The sequence below is a fragment of the Lissotriton helveticus genome, chromosome 1_2, assembly GCF_964261635.1.
Source record: "Lissotriton helveticus chromosome 1_2, aLisHel1.1, whole genome shotgun sequence".
NCBI classification, from domain to species: Eukaryota; Metazoa; Chordata; class Amphibia; order Caudata; family Salamandridae; genus Lissotriton; species Lissotriton helveticus.
This window is the reverse complement of record NC_136058.1, coordinates 122,786,198-122,806,568: the sequence shown is the minus strand read 5'-3', so window position 1 is coordinate 122,806,568 and position 20,371 is coordinate 122,786,198. Positions and strand designations below refer to the sequence as shown.

Sequence of the window (20,371 nt, the reverse complement as noted above, 5' to 3'; positions counted from 1 at the left end):
TTACAAAATGTTGTCACCTTCAGCCACCATATATCAACTGTTTGAAATTTTGTACCTGAATTCAATATATATCAATTGTCTAGTTGAATCGTGGTTCAGTATGTTGTATATGTATTATGTTTGGTCTTTATTGTGTTGTTGTGTATAAAGTGCCTACCGCTCGTAACTCATGGTAAATACACCGTAACTGATGTAAAGGCACTTATGCACAAATGTTTTTTGAATATTCATATGCCACACTTTAAAAAAAAAAAATCTTAAAATTAACTGTTTTAAACTGTTGTCATTTGATTGCATGGAGCTTGTGTTATCCCCCACATCATGCTAAGTAGACCAATGTAATATTTACAGTACTAGGAAAGTTGTTTTCGCTCTGCTATTTGCCCTGTCCTAGGAGTTCTAGAGCTTTACAGGGGTCCCTTTTTTGACTCATACAGGGACTAAAAACTCCAGCCACCCCACTAATCACCGTTTATTGCTATATTTTACAACTAAACAGGTAGTCACAGGTACAGTTATCTTTCAGGCACTAGGGTCATGATTTAAATGGTGCAGCAGATGCAGTGGCACCAGGGCCAAATGTTGTCAGAACTCCTTTAAACACCTAATATTGCTATATTTTACCACTACATTGGCAATTATAAGTGCAGTTATCTAGCAGGCAATAGGGTCATCATTTGAATGGGGCAGCAGGTGCAGTAGCACCAGGACCAAAAGCTCTAAGCACCCCACTGAACACCTAATATTGCTATATTTTACTAATAAACAGGTAGTCACAAGTGCTGGTTCCTTGCAGACAACAGGGTCATGATTTAAATGGTGCAGCAGGTGCAGTGGCACCAGGCCCAAAAGTTGTCAGAACTATACAGGCGGACACGATCCTAGGTGTCTTTCACTTAAAAGGGGCTTGATTTGAATGGTGTGGCCTGTGCAGTGGCACTGGGTCCAAAAGCTCTGGAGACCCCACTAAACGCAGAATATTGCTAAATTTCACAACTAAACAGGCAGTCACAAGTGAAGATATCTAGCAGGCACTAAGGCCATATTTTCTATGATGCTGCAGATGCAGTGGCACCGGGGCCAAAGGTTGTCAGAACTCCTCTAAACACCAGATATTGCTATATTTAACTACTAAATAAGCAGTCACAAGTGTAGTTACTTTACACGCACTAGGGTCATGATTTCAATGGTGCAGCAGGTGCAGTGACACCACGGCCCAAAGCTTTAGGAACCCCTTTAAACATCTCATATTGCTATATTTTACAACTAAACAGGCAATCGTAAGTGCATTTATCTAGCAGGCAATAGGGTCATCATTTAAATGGTACAGCAGGTGTAGTAGCAACAGGGCCAAAAGCTCTATGCACCCCAAAAAACAACTGATATTGCTATATTTTACTACCAAACAGGCAGTCACAAGTGCAGTTACCATGCAGACAACAGGTTCATGATTTGAATGGGACAGCTGGCGCACTGACATCAGGCCCAAAAGTTATCAGAACTCCTCTAAATACATAGTATTGCTGTTACATCATTTAAATCTATTATTTCGCTCTTTATTTTTCAACTTTTTGCTATTGCTTACCTCACTATACCACTAGTAACAGCACAATATATTACCTTTTTGTACATAAGCAAGTCCTGGCACTAAAACAGACTTTCTGTAACTTATATTGTACAACTACTGAGCAAGCTACAACTTACAACAAAAAACAGCTTATTATTAATCACATAGGCGAAACCTAATGCATTTACCAATGCTTGCTTATCTTCCTTCTTCACCCTATAGCATTTTCTTACATTTGGCATTATTATCTTCAAATTCACAGCAAAAAATTGGCATTAGCTAAAATTGAGAATATGGGTATATTAATATAAAACAAAGTGTTTGATGTTCTTCCTGATGTTAAAAAGCCAGTGAAGGATGTGTGTGTCAGGTTTCAGAAAACAGTCCTGGATTTGAGGTGTTATTGTGATAAAACATATTGTTTTCAGTTTTCAAGGTACCAAAAAGTGCTGTATCCAATCGTTTTAGGTCTTGCCTACGCTGCGCGCATGCGTTGCATAGGAGGGGACCTCTTGGAATCGATCAGCTTTTTAGCCCAAAAACGTGCACTCTTTGCATTGCTTTCAATTGCAACACATGGACGTTTGGCAATTCCCTTGCTGGAGCGAGCTTTGGCGACATCTGTTTGTAATTATCTTGTAAACAGATAGAGCCCCTGCTCGCTCCCGCAAGGGAAATGCTGTGTGTGTCTGGGTGGGCACAAGGGCACGCGCACTCCCTGGCTTGTTGGGTGTTGCCTCCTCAAAAATTGCATGTACATGATACACCAGTGACTACTAATTGCCCTTGTGAGAAACTAGACCTATAATGTACGGCTTCATTTTATATTTTTACAAAATAGCAGTTTGTGCCATTAAGAGTTGTATTTAATATTCTGCAGTGTTTGTTTGTGTTCCGTGGAGCAGTAATTGAAAAATGTCTCTTTTAATCGGACAGTAGAAATCCAAAACAAAAAGCAATTCTTATCCGACCCGTCCTCTTAGCAAAGATGAGAATAACATTTAATCTAAAATCTGTGTGCTTAATTTACAAAACAATTACCTGACCACACACTCAAGGTCTGTTTTATTGCAGAAAACGAAAAGCACGAGAAACACCATACCCACACTTTAAAAGACCGCAGTGGCTCTTCTCACTCTAGCAGTGTACACCAATAAAAAGGCTTTGAAAGTGACGTACCTTGAGGCGCGACCGGAAGTGCGTTGAAGTCCTGCTTGTTGACCAAGTCTCATTTTTCTTTGTCGAATTGATGCAGGAATAGCGAAAACAAAGGCATCTAGGGCAAAGGAAATACTAATGGGGAAAGCTCCAACGTCTGATTAGTAAAGCAAATTAGATGTTTGGAAGAGCCGTCAGCAGGCGTTCTTTTCTAACACGCATTGCATTCTGGGACACGTAGTTGTACATTTAGATTCACTCTCAAAATAAAAGTCCACCAAAATAACAGCGCAGAGTAAAATAATTGCTGACGCTCGTAATATTTTGAATCCCACCTGTCTGTCAATTACACGGATTGTCTGTAATTTCAGCCTGATGCCCGTAGTAGGTTTTTGATCTGATAACAGACCGCATTTGTCTGTAATTTGGACACTTTGCTTTTTACAGACTTCTGGTTTATTATACAGCTGGCAGCTACGTCCTACAAGTAGCAGAACTAGCTTTCAGTACAGATTATTACGCAGTGAATGCAATATACGGATATTTTATTAGTACACAGTAACATTGTAGGGCATTTGAAAAGCTCTAGCTTGTTGCTTGTGCTGCTTTTTAGGTCTCGCTAGACGTAAGCAAAAGCGAAGCTTTTGCGTCTAGCGAGACAACTTATGTTGTTACTTTTCGGGGAATGAGTACAGCAAAGTGCCACGCGCATTTGCAGGCCGAGATTCGACCTCGTGAGCGCGCACGTCGTCACTCACGCATGCGCACAAAGAAAGCCATACACACACTGCATATACACACACGCACCCCCCTTAAACATACACACGCGCACACAGACAGACAGACGCACGCACAAACACACTAAAACTGACACACACACACGCGTACACCCCACCCCCACTCACCCCTCCTCTCACTCAACACACTTACCTGTTCTGGCGGTGCTCGGCGGCGGATCAGCATCTCGGGCGGCGGTAGCGCTTTGCGGGGCTCTCTCACCACATGACAGCCCCGCCTTCCCCATGCGCCCGGCCGCTCTTCACCCGGTCCCCCATCTCGGGACCGGGACTCAATGCGGAGCCTTCGTGGCTCCTCGGGCAGCTCTCTCTCTCCGTCTCGCCGCGATGGGGCGGGACTTCCGGTGGGGGCCGCGCTGTGATTGGCCGGCTTCCCAACCGCTTCCGGGTCGTCGCAGGCAGCGCGGCGGCCCGGCGGGGATTTTCTATTTCTATTTAGCCATCTCTTGTTTCCTTGCTCCCGCTTGCTATTGATGCTGTACTCCTGGAGTTCAGAACTAAAATCTGCAGAATATTCCACTGTCAACTGGTTTGTGGAGGTGAGCGAGGTGCCCAGTTTATGAATAAACGCATCTCGAGTTTACAAATACCAAGTCCTTGGCGCAAGGCTCTTGTTCTGTAGCCGCTTGTAATGTAATGTAAATGTAAATTGATACTTGTATAGCGCACTACTCACCCGCAAGGGTCTCAAGGCGCTTGTACGAATACCGCTGTGGAACCCATCCTGGCTTTCCCTGTGAGGTGTCCACTCCTGGGCACCCCCAAGGTGGAGGCCAGGCATCCTTAGCGTTGTGGGGGCCGTTGTGGAGATTAAGCAAGCTATTGCCCAGAGTTGCAGAGTGGGACTCCATGATTGGAATAGGCACCGAGGCGAGAATTATCAGGTCCGTGGAATTTTGAGCCCAAGACCCGCCGAGGCGGGGAATTGAACCCTGGTCCCGGGCTAGACCTCTGCATCAGGGTCTGCCGCTCTAACCATTGAGCCACACTTCTCCACGCTTGCAGCCCGCAGAGGCGGGAGCCTGAGGTGCGCGCAGTTTATTTATTCACAAAACTGAGGTAAACTCTTGCAGACCTTTTCTGTTTATTTTTGTATAAAATCCGTCTCTGGGATATCACGGAATAGATCGGGAAGCAGTAGCTGCTCAGCCCGAGTCATTTCCGAGCGGAAGCAGATGAACAGAAGCACATTTGACAAATAACAGGTGTTTTCTGAAGGAATTTCTAAACTGCTTCCATTTATCTGCCAGGGGATTCTCTGCACAGACTCCTAGCACTGGGACGCTCTGGTTATAGCAGCCATGAGCCGTGTGCTTTATACGCCCATTACATTATAAATTAATTACCAGCTTCGCTCACACCGCGCATCAGTGATGACGAACAGAGCACTTTTACTCTGACCCATGTGCAGAAACAAATGTTACTAATGACCGATGCCATGGAGTACAACTTGCTGACCTCAAAAGGCTAAAAGGCTGACTAGGACATGGTTAAAAGGCTGACTAGAGCGAGGTTAAAAGGCTGACTAGCACAAGGTTAAAAGGCTGACTAGAATGCAACACCCGCCCTTCAAATGGAAATATAGAAGCACAGGTGCGAACTGTCCCAGAGTACCAGTTTGCGACCCAAGAGTGCATGTACTCTCCCCTTTACTTCTTCCCCAGGAGTACTGACACTCTCTATTTCAAATTAAAGCAGAGTGGAAACCGAGCACCTGCCAGGGGCATGCACATTTTAAGCACTGCTCGTGACCAAATCACAGCAGATGTCAGTGGTGAGCGTTAACTCGTGGAGTTATCGAGCAGACTGTCGTGTCGAAAGCCACTGCTCGTAAAAGACGTACAGGTGCAGGAAAACTGACGCAATCTTAATATCTAATCTGCTCATGGTGGATAACATCCAGAGGAGCAAAGCACACTGGGAACCAGTGACTGTAAATCACAGACGCCGGACCCGTCGTGGGAGGCAACGGCCGCTTTATTGCTCTTCTCCAGGCTTGAATTACCCTCCTCTGTTTGAACCCCCCCCCCCCCCCCTCCCCCACGGCGCTTGGGGTGACCGAGTGAAACCACAGTCAGGTGGCACCCGGGAATCCGGATGTTATGCATCATTGAGCAGGGAGGGCTGTCCCCTCCAACTTCCGGCCCAGGGGGAAGATAAGGCGAACCCAAGCGGTGTATTTCCAGGGGAGGTTGCGGAGTGCACTGCGGTGTTCAGTCCATACCTGTGCCGCGCCGGATGTGACCACTGGCGGGCACGCGCCATGGCATGTTTAATGGATTCCTCCTGGCAGAGTGCCGCGCGTGACATTCTACCTGCTATCGACAGAACGATATCTGAGGTCATAAGGTCCTGGCTCGATGATAGGCGCGATGCTCTTTCATTCATGCAAATCGAGTTCCATGGATGAACGCGGTCTGCAGAGGCCAGGGCCCGCGGCCTGCTTGGTGATGCATACAGGGAGGCAGATTACAATAGAGAACACGCTGGGATTCTCATAGAAACCCCCGGCAGGGAAGAGCAAACAAGCATTGGCATAGCCAATTGGTCTGGCCTTGGTCTCCTCCAGCCTTTTGACAATTCTTTTTTCATTGACTTTGCAAAACTTTATTATTCTGGAAGCTGCCGGGCCCTCATTAAACAAGCATTTGCAATGCAATAGGTCTCACATTATTAACGTTTGAGCTATTGGTGTTGCATTATTATTAGCAATGTCAATAGCTTAAACTTTAATAATGCGAGACCTATTGCATTGCAAATGCTTGTTTGTCTGGCTTTTATTATGGATTTGCAACTTTTTTTAAACTATTTTCCTTTTAATAATATGACACTATATTTTTTTTACTTGCGTAGCAGATTTTAAATTCGAGCACCTTCATATTTCAAATATTTTTGTTTGGGATAGATAGATGTTGGACCAATAAACAGACGAACAGAGGGACAGATAGATGGGTAGGTGGATGGATTGATGAACGGATGGGTAGTTTGGGAATGGATGGAGAATGAATCAATGGGAGGATAGCTGAATAGATGGTTGCATTGGTCAGGAGGATGGATGGATGCATCAATGAATGGATGAATTGATGAATGGCTGGGTTGACAGATGGATGGACATTATATGAATAAATATGGGTAAGTTGAAGAATATTGGTGAGTGGGTGGACAGATGATTGGCTCTTGGGTGCAAAGATGTGTAAATGGAAGAATGGATAGATGGATGCTTGGATGATAGATCAGGGTGAATTTTTGGATGTATGGTTACTTAGATGGATGATTGTGGAAATGGATAGACCTTGGTGGGTTGTAGCTGGATGGACAGATGGGTGGATGGATGGATCTTGTTGGGTTCATGGATGGACAAATGGAAGGGTGGATCAATGGGTGCTTGAGTGAATTGATAGATATAGGTGAGTGGATGGATCTCTTGGTGGACATATGTATGGATCTTGCTGGTTACATGGATGGATGGATGGATTGATGAAAAGATGGGTGCTTCGATGGATGAACTGATAGTAGAATGGATGCATTTTGTGGTGTATGGGATGGGTGATGGATAGATCACGGCAGATGGATGGATAGATCGATGATTATATGGAAGATGGGCGCTTGGATGGATGGATGGATGGATGGATCAATAGTTGGATGGGTGAATCTTGTAGTACATGGATGGATGATAGATAGATCAAGGTGGATGGATGGATCTTGGTGAATGAATGAACAGATCTTGCGGGGTGTATGGATGGATTGATAGATTGACGTTGCATGCTTGGATTGATGAATCTGTGTAAATGGATGGAACTTGGTGGGTGGATAGGTGGATGGGCAGAGATGGATGGATGGATAGATGGATGTTAGTGGGTGCAAGGATGGATATACAGAAGCATGGGTGGGTGCTTGGATGAATTGATAGATCTGGGTGAATGGATGGATGTCTTGGTGGGTGGATGTATGGGTCCTGCTGGGTACATGGATGAATAGATCGATGAATTTATGAACAATGGTTGCTTGGATGGATGCATCTTGTGAGTGCATTGATGGATGATGGCTAGATCAGGGCGGATGTATGGATCTTGGTGAGTGGATGGGTGGAGCTTGCTGGGTACATGGATAACTTAATAGGTTCAGTGGTGTAACAAAACTTGAGGGGGGCCCCCCTGCAAAGTACATTCAGGAGGCCCCCACACTCTGGACCCAGTCCAAAACGCTTGGGCCCCGCACCACAGGGGCTGCAGGGGCTTTTGTTACGCCACTGGATAGGTTAGCAATGTTTGCTTGGATTGATTGATGTATAGACGCTGGATGGGCGCTTGAAGAATGAATATGTGTAAATGGATGGATCTTGGAGGGTGGATAACTGAATGGACAGAGACGGGTGGATAGATGGATCTTAGTGAGTGCATGGATGGATAAACAGAAGAGGATGTAGCCTTATAGCTAGAGCTGACGACTTTGGAACTGGGAAACCGGGTTCGAGCCTCCACGTCGGCTCTGCATCCTGTGATTTTGGGCAAATCACTTAATCTCCCTGCGCCTACCAAATAATGAATGTGTCCTTGTGTAATGTAATTGGTGCTAAGGTAAAGCGCTCCAATACCTTCCTGTGGAGTCTGTGCTATATAAATCTGCAAAAAAAATTCCTTCCATGGTCGACAAACTCGCTGCGCTTAATTTGTGTAATAACACTTTTGATGAAAACACATTCGACTGCCTACTGAGTTGTGCTCAGTGTAAGTGGTCTACCACCCCTTCCCCCCCATCAGCTTCAAGCTCTCGTCGGAATACATTACATTTCTATTTTTGGGTGGCAAGTTTTATCGTATAGATGTGGATGTAGTTGTAGGCAATATCCAAGCGCCATTGCGACACTGCGAGTAGTATTTAGTTCTTAGGGAAGCTACCGCTATCGTAAAGAGACACAACAGTATATGAAAGTTAGAAAGCCACACAAAAAGCAGCAACAGTGCGCTGTAAAGCTGTAATGAGGTGCGGTAAAATGCAAGGCAATGTTACTAGGTGCAAAACCAATCTATTAATTTGTACACATAAAATGATACAACTCCTGCATTTGTTTCCGTATGTTAGTGGTGCAGTGACATGGCTTCTGCAGGTGGCTTCCGAACGCTCGAGCTAGAAAAGGGGGGGGGAGAAGGACAAAGAGGCAAACCAACAGTATTATGATCTGCGCAAGACCATACTGCCACCTTGCCATCCTGCTGAAGTGCTATCCTCAGAACAGCTGTGTCATTAATAGCGCGTCGAAGTGGCAAGCGCCTCAACACAGGGCCTTGGTCTTGAAGAGAAGTGGCCGGTACCACTGCTTGGCTGAGTACCCGGGCACCAAATGAAAAATAAAATAAAACATGCATTGGCATAGCCAATAGGTCTCGCCTTTGGAACCGTATAAGTATTTAGTTATGAAGTACAATATCCTTGGTGCAACAACATCAACTGTTGCAGGGCTAAACACTTATAAGGTCCCAAAGGCAAGACCTATTGGCTATGCCAATGCTTGTTTCATTTAGCTCTGGTTGCTACGTGGACCCACTAGATGTGGTTCAGTTTGGGTGGTTTATGTCATCTTGCGTGCTTTCAGTACTAGTGTAGTTTCTGTGTTTAAGGGTTGTTGCACGATAATATTTATTTAAATAGGATCAGAAGTGTTCGAACTTATCACAGTTTGGCATTTAGGCTTTAGAGCCAGATGTAGCAAGTGTTTTTGCATTCGCAGATCACATGTTTGCAGAATCTGGCCCTTTACAACCACACAAAGGTATTTAGGTATGTACACAGCCCAAATTGCACTTCAGTAACAAGTTACCAATTCACAATTTCTGTTGGTGACAAATACCCATACTGTATTTGAAAGGGGCATGTTTAGTTACAAATACCAAATTGGTATGTGTATGTATTAATGCCTTGCAGCAAAAATCAGTTGCAAAGCATTAATACTTTACTGACTTCAAACAAGTTGACAGCACTTTTTTAAAGAGTAGGCAGTGATCCCTTGGACTACTGCCTACTCTAAAAATAAATTTAACTTAAAACTTTTATTGATTAATTTATTGTAAACACATCCCTTTTCCCGTTAAGGGTAATGAGTTGCTTATGTAAACAGAAAAATGCTTTATTGAAAAGAAAGCACAGGCATGGTGATCTTCTGACCTCAGTAGGCCCCCATCCTTATGATATCTGTGATTCTTAGTAGGTCGTAGTTTGCTATCTACCTCTTTATTGTCATGAGGAAGGTCGCATTGCGAACCAGTAGGAATCAGTAATTTGCACACCGACCTATTAGTACAAAGGCCAGTTTGCAAATTATCACACTCATTGCAAAGCTAGTGGTCGCGAATCGCAACGAGTGTTACATACATCTGGCCCTAAATTGTTAGAAAAGAGCCTGCATACAGCAATGGTGTCCTGTGCTGAGAGCCAACCACCAGATCTTCTGTTGTTGTATAACTGAGGCTGACTCAGTCAATTAGAATGTACTTGTAAATGTCACTGACTATGTTTTTTGCAAGCATTTTAATTGTGATTGTCCATCAAATCCAATGCTTGATGAGAAGAATAAAGCAAGTTGGCAGCTGTGCTAGAGCCCTGTTATTCACTGTGAGGCAGACCCTGTAAAAGCCTTCACTTTTAGGAGAGGGAATATTGGGACACCCGGACTATGGTCACACTAAAAAGACACCTTTCGGGGTGACTCTCATGGCCACCAGTGAGGCCAGGTGGAGGGGAGCCAGAACACTCAAACACCCTATGTCTTTGAACCAGATGAGGGGGCGTGGTAACGTAGGATCTCTAAAAACATTCCCGGTAAGGCTAGGAATTTAATACTGGGGGAGGGGGGCAGAACAACTCTACAGGCTCTTTGACGAGGCTTGGTGAGTGACATAAAATTAGTCAGTGCATCATTCCTTACCCCATACTCTTCCTGGTCATGCATCTTTTTGCACAGCAAGAAGGACTAATACAGCTGACTGTTGCCCTAGTCTCCTGATCACAACTGCGAATAGGAAGTTGGGCCCAGCTGTTCACATGCTCCTTTTTTCCACAAAAGCATTTATACACAAGGAGGATTGGGACCCCAGGCAACTGTCCCAGTCAAATAAACTGCTATAGGACAGCTCACTCTCTCTCTCCTGGTCCTTGGGCAATGCCGTGAGAGAGGTGGGTCGAAGAAATCAAATCCCTCCATCCATCCCTTCGGCAGCGTGAGGGACGTTCTATCTGCCCGGTCTGGTGGCTCAGTGGACTAATGCGTCCATTGCAGGGGCCTGTGTTAGACCTCATTGTCACAGGTTCAAATCCCGGCAGGTCCACTCAGCCTTTCATCCATCTGAGGTCGATAAAATGAGTACCATTGAGTTGGGTAACAACGTACATCTGTTATTCAGCGCCAAGAGACCTCTGGGTGAATGTGCGCTTTACAAATACACATGTTATGTTATGTTATCTGGAGATGCTGTAGAATTAAAAACGCTCACTGTGCCTTGGGTTTGGGGGCGGTATCATACTGGAGAGGAGATGTAACGTCAAAACACAGCCTTCCTCAGCCCTTGCACAAGGCTGAGAGGGACAGAAAACGAGTCTGAGCGCCTTATCCGCCATAGACGTCTATGCATTTGTTCTGTGGGGTTTCTCCTCTGACAAATCTGTAAAATATAAAAAATAAAGTTTATAACACATTGATGTTCATTGCTGCTCATGGCCACCAAGGTTCAAAGGGATCGAAGATGTGTCCTATTGAGAAGCAATAAGTTGTTTTCAAATGTCCAAAGAGGGGAGAATTAAAAGTGGCATCCCTGAGAGTTTCAATTATTGGAAAAGGTACCTACCCTAACCATCTGATAGTAAACATTTTAATGTGTCACAGGATGTGGCCTGCTAAGAAAAGCATGTTGTTGATCATAAATGCGTTTACAGCAATCAATTAAAATATTGTTCATGCTGGGATCTTTGGTATTGTGTGATTTATCTCTGTAGGGTCGCAAGTCATTGTCTCAACTTGTAACAAGAGGTCCAGACGGCTGGCCAATAAGGTGGCCTGATAGTTTTTATCAGTAGTACCATACCATGTAGATATAAAGTGAAAAATGATAAATCCTTTCCCCATAGTGTTTTTAAACACCAAGCCTCCTTTTTTGTGGCATTTGTCTAATTAATGTTTAAATACACTAGGTTTAATCTTTGAGTTTCTACAGCAAAACCTCCTCACCAACATCTACCGACCCCTTGGAATGCCTCCTCCCGCCTCTTCAACCTAATGGAAGACCTCGGCGTTATGCCAAATAACTTTACACAATTCATTCGGATACATGAGTGTAAAGCAGCAAATCACGAAACGAGTCTTGTGGCACAGTACTGCTGCTGCAGTGGCATTCCATTAACATTAAGCAAGTATACTGTTAGCACTTTCAGGGTGTGCAAATGCCCGATCATTGCATCAACTTGTCAAATAGAATTCTCTAATCTGTGATGGGGTAATGTCCATCTGAGTTAGATTGTCTTTTTTTCAGGATTTGAGCGTTTTATGTTCTGGATCTGCAAGTACTGCTTAGTTTGTTACTTACAATGCTTTAAAGATTTTCTTTGTACATAGACCTGGCTTCTCAAAACAAGTTATCAAACCTTAGATAAGTTTACATTTAGTAAATCCTGTTTACTCTTGTGTGTCCTTGTGTTTAGGTAGTGTGGAAGCAAGCCACAGCTCACATCAAAACTGTGGTGGCTGTCTTCCCCTAAACAAATCTAATTTGAATTAAATACGTGTGTTTTCTACCGTCTTTTGTTCATTTCAGCATGCCCATGTGTCGATGGCAGAAGTAATTGGTTTGCTAGGAGGAAGATATTCAGAATCTGATAAAACACTAGAGGTAAGAGAAATGTTGTCATTCCCTCATCGCCTTTTTTTAGTGAGAGGTTTAAGCAATCCTCCTACTGGTCAGAATAAATGAGGGGGTCTCATCATTTGAGATCAGTAATTTTGTGTCACCTGTAATTGGTCAGAATACATAATCTCGCTCTCTCACGTCCCTTTATTCAGTCGTTATTATTTTGATTTCAGGAGACTCTGTTTATTACAATGATGCACTTTCAGATCTTTCTCCTGCTAGTTTAGTTTTTGCTTGTCAGCAAACTGCCTTAAAAACAACAAGCATGGGCAAAGAAATAAAAGTATTGCTATCTATACTTTCAAGATAACAGCTGCCTTGCGTCATGTATCACACGTTGCTTCATGTGACTAGATATGTCAAAAGTATAGAAGGCAATAAAAACATGGCTTTCTATTCTTTTAAGGTGGCCAGTGCGTGTGTAACTCCATGTGCAATGCATCCTCATGCATGTTACTATGATGCAACGTGGTGGCCACCTTGAAAGGATAGAAAACTATGCTTTTCCATGTTTTCTGTACTTTAATTTGGCTGGATCCCGCTGTTGACTTTGCCAATGCAGGCCGCATTTAAATGCCTTCTGCATTGGCAAAGCCTATAGCATCTACCCCCATATGAAGGGTAACTGCTGTTGAGTTCAATAATGAGGTTTAAACAAGATGTAGATTTAACTCCTTTATTCCAATCTTAAACCCCCAAGGTAGCAGGGGAGTGCGGACACAGCCGCCAGCAACAGTCTCTCCAATCCTTTTCCCCACACCACTCTAGAATCCAAACACCATCACCAAGGTGAGCACACGCTCGAGCCTTAACTTGACTACAATACGAAGTGACTCGAGCGAGGCTCGAGCACCAACACAACACTTCCCTCTCCTTCTAAATGAAAAAAAGAATAATAAAAAAAAACATATGCAATAATCATTAGAATAGATTACAACCTAAAATATAACAATGAATAATATATATATATCCAGTCAACAGTAAATGTGTGTAACATAGTCATCAAATTTCTTTGGTTTTGAGCACAAACGTTTGGTGTGTGGGATTACCACTACATCGTTTAACGTGTGAACAGTACCTCTACTGGAAGTGGTATGCCTAGAACATTGTTCATCTCCAGTATTTTCCAAAGGTTCAATAGGAATATTGATGGAATGATCAGCAACAACAGTGTATTCAAAGTCATCAACCCTATCATACCTGTCTACCCGTGCCTGTTTGTTTGAGGATCGTTTCCCCTCAATGTGTCCTTTCAACAAAGCTATCCTATTGGCATTCCACACCTTACCATCACTTAAAAGTACGGAATTGCACAGAATTTTAATTACTTTGAGAGGAGCAGAATACACATTCTCGCCTTTGCGTACAAGTCTACCCTTTCTGACTTTTACAATGTCACCAACCTGTAAATTACCTCTCCTTCTTTTCCCAACCCCAGTATGTTTCTCAGCTAAACGGCTTTGGTTGGTTTCTAAAGACTGCTTGACATTTTTAATAGATCAGGGGACAATTTTTGTGCAATTAAGCCATCCCAAGTTCTCTTTAGTGCATTCGAATGGCGAATGCCCAGTAGACTGACTTTTGGTGATCCTGTAGGCACCAACCATTTTCCTCAATTCAGCCTCCCAATTCTCTTCATTACTGTGTGAAAGTTCCATAATACCTTTTATCACTCTATTGAAGCCCTCAACACTTCCATTTCCTTCTGGGTGATAATTGTATGTGGTCCTATGTACAATACCAGTGTCGGTTATGATTTTTTTTAAACTTTACCTTACAAACTGTCCACCATTGTCACATACTAAATCTTTAGGGAGACCTTCCCTAGCAAAAAACTTCCCCCAGTAAGTACAACAAATTATCTGTCAGCTTTTTCAACAACTTCTTACTCTGGCCATTTAGAAATATGGTCAATTACCACGGAAATTTATTTTTGTAAACCATCATCAGTTTTGACCGGACCGAACATGTCTACACCAAACCTTTCCCAAGGCATATCTGAGACTACAATGGGATGTAAGGTAGGTTTGAACGTGGTCAAACGTTAACACATTCGAAACATTCACAGACAAGCCTTTCAGTGTCCTTGTCAACACCAGGCCACCAGCATGATTGCTTAATTCTGCATTTGGTTTTGACGATCCCCAAATGACCTTTGTGACATAAGTTAACAATTTTGTCCCGAAAGATTTTTGGTGGAACTAACTTGCCACCTCTGAGTAATAAATCATTTTCCAAAGAAAGTTCGTTCCTCACCTCCCAAAATGGGATAAAAACTTTGTGCATTGTCGATTTCTCTGGCCAACCCTTGTGGACATATGCGCACACTTCGCGAATTTCTTCATCAAGTGACATATTAATAACCCAATCATTATGAAGTATGCTTGCTAATTCATTAATAAATCTACTAGCAACCAACCATTGGTCCCAATCATTTCCAGTGTCTTCACAAATAGGCCGGGGACACCTGCTCAAAAAATTAGCAATTCTATTACGAATGCCAGGGACATAGACAATGTCCTAAACAAAATCCTAAAGTTGTGCAGAGAAATGGGAGATTCTTGGGAAACGTTACTAAGACCATGTGAAGTAAGAACCTTAGTATGTGGCTTGTGATCTGTGCGTAAAGTGACACAAGTACCCCAAATAAATTGCCTGAATGGTTTAAGTCCCCACAAGCAACCAAGAGCTTCCCTTTCTATAACGGACTATTTTTCTTCCGTGGGGGTAAGGACACTAGACGTAAAAGCAACCGCACACTCAGATCCGTCACCTTGCAATTGAGAGAGGACTACACCAAGGCCCCTTCCACTCGCATCGGTAGTGATGAAACTTAAAGTTTGGGGTCAAAACCTTGAGTGCCAGTGCAGATATCCTTTTTTTTTTTTTATACTATCCATGTTTGATTGGCAATCCTTGGACCAATAAAAGGTACTCCCTTTTTTAAGCAATTGTATAATACAGTACGTCCTATCAGCAAAATTACATACAAATTTAGAATAAAATTCAGCCAAGCCTAGGAAAGACCTGACTTCCTCTTTGTTTTGGGAGGTGGGTGCTTTTTTAATGGCATCAATGAGTACTGATTTAGGACGGATGCCAAAAGCACAAATTTTGTAACCATGGTAAGTTACACTCTTCATAGCAATTTTACATTTAGACTTCTCTGCTGTCAAACATTTCATCTCTAGAATTTGTAAAACTTGGGATAAAACCTTTTCATGTTCTTCTATATCTTTCCCCATGATGAGAATATTATCCTGGACAACGCCAGTCCCAAAGTGAGGAGGAGAAGAAGAAAGAGAAAGTCATACAGTGTGAGACGCAATCAGCCAGGAAACACATTGTTTTCAAGAGCCCAGAAAATAGTGAGCTTCCTTCATTAGTGAACCGTCCAAAAATGAAAACCTAGGAAAATAAATAAGGAAGAAGTGGATCTACAGAAAACTCTGCAAAATAAATGCAATATTGGGCAGTATTGGCAGAAGAAAGAAAATCAAAAGGCACAGAAACCGCCACCTAAGAAACCAAGAAAAAACCCTGAAGACCGAGTAGTTCTAGGCAACAAATGTGAAAGAAGTAGTAGCAAATCAGCAAAGTTCATTCAAGTTGAGGAATTCAACAAACGAGAGAAGAAGCACCCCTGTAAAGACTGTAATAAGAGATTTCACACTCAGCAAGCGCTTACGCATCATAAGAAGACCCACACAGGTGAAAGACCGTACAAATGTAATGAGTGTTTCAAGTGTTTTTGGCCGTCTTCTCATTTGGTAGCTCACCAGAGTATTCACTCATGACTCAAGCCTTATAAATGTAGTGTATGTGGTAAAAGCTTCCGCCAGAAAGCAACACTAAATAATCATGAAAGAATCCATACATGTGAAAAACCCTACATGTGTAATGTGTGTGGGAAGACATTTAGTCGGGCAGAGTGCCTCAGTGTACACCAGCGAATTCATACAGGTGAGAGACCATATCATTGTTATGTCTGTGGGAATAGTTTTAGCCACTCTGCTACATTAGTGGCACATCAGCGAAAACATACAGGAGAGAAGCCCTTCACATGTAGTGAGTGTGGTAAAGGTTTCAGTCGCTTTGAAAATCTAACCGTTCACAAACGATTACATACTGGTGAAAAACCTTATTCATGTAGTGAATGTGGAAGGAGGTTTACTCAGTCAGAAACCCTTGTCATACACCACCGTGTACATACAGGGGTGACGCCATACACATGTAGTGACTGTGGGAAATGTTTCAGGCACTCTGCATCCCTATTTGCACACAAGCGGATACATACAGGAGAGAAACCATACCCATGTAGTCAATGTGGGAAGAACTTTAGTCAGGCATCATCCCTGAGACTGCACAAGCAATATCATGCCCGAATGAAATACCCGTGTGATGAATGTGGAAAGAGTTTAAAAACGAATCGAAGCTTAATATTCATAAGCAAATACATGTACAATAAAAAACCAATTAGTTTGTTGTACTTGATTTCAAATAGTTCAAATAAACTGACTAATGAGTTTGGTACAGTATGACCACCTTTCCCACAGCCCCTGATCTTCACGTTGCCTCGAGTCCCGATCCTCGACCGGGCTGGTGGGTCTCGTACTGTTCCAGTGCTGCCTTGCCTGCCTGAAGTTAAGCCAGAGAAGGGTCAGAACACCATGATCTCTGCGTGATCGTTTCTAGAACTAATTTACCAACCCCCTGTTTTTCTTGAACCTCTTCCCTCGCCACTTGAGACTGAACTATTTTGTCTGATGCCCGATGGAGCTACTTGGTTTAGCTATAGGGGAGATGGGCCGTGGATTCCCTCCTTGGTCGTCACCTACCCAGTCGGTCTTTGGACAGACTTCCTTTCGTCTCTACAGTTGTCTCTTCCCTTATCCTCACTTTCCCTCCTCCCCTACCCCCCACTACTTTCTCCCTCCTCTCCCTCCTCCCCTAATGTATTGCTGATTGTTTGATATAATGTTTACTTGTTTGATCTTTTCCTGATATATTGTTGAACCACATTGTTGCACTTCCTTTCGTCTCCTGCCGTCTCCTACTGCATCCGCCCTCTATTTATGTCTCTCCTTCCCTCTTCTCTCAATGTATTGAGACTGAACTATTTTGTCCGACGCCCGATGGAGCTACTTAGTTTAGCTATAGGGGAGATGGGCCCTCCCTCCTTGGTCGTCACCTACCCAGTCGGTCTTTAGACAGACTTCTTTTCGTCTCTCCTTATTGTCTCGTCCCTAGCTCCTATCCCCTCTCCCCCGAATATCTCCCCTTGCCTGCTACTCTGCCTACCCCCTGTCCTGTGTGCCCTTTGACTAAGCACTCCTTCTCCCCTTGTTGGGGAAAGATCCAATATTTATACTCTGGCGTCTCAGCGAACCCGCTGAGTGAGTTCACTGCGCCAATGGAGCCACTCACACTTGAGGTATGGTATGGCACCCCTTGCCAAAGCACTCCCTCTCCCCTTACTGGGGAAGGATCCAGTATGTAGGCCTTGGAGTCTCAGAGACCCCTCTGAGAGAGTCCACTGCGCAAAGGGAGCCTCTCGCACCTGAGATAGGGAAGTGATACCACTTCCCATGGGATCACAGCTTACTGGACTTTGAACGTTTGCCTTGACTCGTCTACCGGTTTGTGTACCCGTCACCCTTCCCCTCCTCTTCCCATGCTGTGTCTCTCACCCTACCCTCCTCTTTCCTGCCTTCATTATCTGACTACTTCCCCTGCTCCAACCCCCCTCCCCTGAATCTCTCACCTTGCCTGCTTTTCCCCTTACGTTTTTGTGCTTGTTGTTTATCTCAACCTTACAAGTAACTATGTGGCCATGCTCTAAGAACTATGAAATTGAAATTAAAATACTTATTAAGCGCACGACTACCAAGCGGTTTCTTGGCTAACTATGTAACCTTTGTAATGATGTAACCTGTAACTATGATCTGATGCTCATGCAAAGCGCTCTGATACCTCCGGGTCTAGCCAGCGCTATATAAAACTTTTGGAAAAAAAATAAAATAAAAAACAAAATGGCTGACAGTAATTCTGATATTTTAGGGAGGGGAAATACATCAATGAAAATATTGTAATCGAGTTCCCTCAAATCCACTCACAAATGGATTTTGCTGTTGGCCTTGGGCGCAACGACAAGGGGGGGCGACCCAATCAGACGATTCAATGCTTTCTATAATATCCTTATCCACCAATTTTTGAATTTCTCCCACCACTTCTCCTAACCTTATGAATGCAAGTTTTAGCACAGTGTTTAAGGATTATTCTGTGGGAGAATCCTTTGAGTTCACTAATGTCCCCAGAGAAAACTTTAGGAAACCTAGTAGCAAATTCTTCACATCGGTGTCCCTGTGCAGGATCAATACTCAAAACAGGGTCTTGGCTATTGGGGTCAAGACGCATTCCAAGTTCACCTTGACCCCTCAACCTAAAACACAGGGCCCAACTACAGATACATACAATTTGCAAATCGCTACTCTCCCTTTAAACTCCAAGGTAAGTTTGCGAAAACCTAGAAGATCGATAGGTTCCCTGTGTAGCTTACTGTGTGCACACCAGGCCTCTCTAGGTAGGGACCGATTTTAGTACTAACCAATTCTTCCTTTGTTTACTATAGTGTTGGGTGAACCTGAGTCTGCCATCAAGGTTACTTGAATTCCCCCTGCTTTTATTTCACAAACCGTTTTTTCCTCTGTTTACCATGAATCATGCTTTCATTGTCATTTATGCAACAAACCTTAATTACATCACCATCAGAGTCAACACTGTCATCATGTTCATACTCATCCACTATACATTTAACTGATTTAGATTTGTGGCAAGCTCGTGCGAAATGACCAGACATTTTACAGTATGTACATCTTTGGCCTAAAGCTGGGCATCTTCTATCATTAGCAATATGAGAACTACTTCCACAACGATAACATATTCCTTTGATGTCAGACATTTTTTCTGAGTGTTCTTTGTTTTTGAACTTTTCCTTAGGCGGTTGTTTATTAATTTTTGTTTTGAACTTTTCTTAACTGGTATGGTTAGTAACTCTAACAGTTTTAACAACCTCGTCATTACTGTCAACTTTAGCTTTGGCAATGACAGTTTTTGCACACCGAGAGGTTGGCACACAGTGTGCGTGTCACAGTAGTAGAAGGAGATCCAAAGGTGACACACAGTGTGTGTATCACAGTAGTTGATGAAAACTAATTAAATCACTATAGTAGAATAAATACGCGGTTACTGTATTTCTGTAGACAAGTTAAATAGATCCTTATACACTAGTCGTGAAAGCGCTGACAAAATTTCAGGTGTTCATCCGGTGAGAGTACCTTTTAAAATGACTTGGTCAGGGAAATTCTTGGAAGACAAATTAATATGGCCGCTCACGTCGTGTTACCCTTACGTGACCTGGCATTCGTGGAGATGCTGGGAATGCGTCTAAACGAATGAAGATTCTGCAAAGTCAGAGGGGGCAGAGTGTAGCATGGAATGCTGTTAGACGGAGAGTGGAATCCTGCCGCCGGTCGTAAAATGCGGCTGAAAAGCGGTTACATAAACAGTCGTATCGGACAGCTCCAAAGACTGTAAACCCTGTACATTGAATACAAAAGTACCTCAAAAGCATATGAGAGGGGGAGTACACGGGGATACGCTGCAGTGGTATGTTCTTCCCTCAATACTCATTAAATTGAAAATGTTATTTAGATGAAGAAATTCCAATGAAACTTCAAAATGTAGGCAAAAACAATACCTTTTTCGTTGAATATGCGTTGTGGATAACGCAAATGTAGAGAGTATTCTTTCCGGATTGCGCAAAATGTAGAGAGTATTCTTTTTCCCCAAACTGCTGTCGCGTAGCGGTTACCAAAGAAACTTCTTTATCATGTTTTTGTCGTGCATGGGTTCACGGTGTTTAAGCATCAATCGTCGCCATTGTTCCATAATGA

The 20,371-nt window shown here is 43.3% G+C and overlaps 1 protein-coding gene across 3 annotated transcripts in view; it reads left to right on the top strand.

Annotated features, from left to right (window-relative positions):
• Positions 1 to 20,371, top strand: part of MYSM1 (Myb like, SWIRM and MPN domains 1) — a 367,486-nt gene that overhangs the window by 229,497 nt on the left and 117,618 nt on the right. For all 3 annotated transcript variants that reach the window (XM_078669957.1, XM_078669947.1, XM_078669962.1), the window contains one exon: positions 12,324 to 12,398. In XM_078669957.1, coding sequence (XP_078526083.1) covers positions 12,324 to 12,398 — 75 coding nt within the window. The remainder of the gene's footprint in view (positions 1 to 12,323; positions 12,399 to 20,371) is intronic.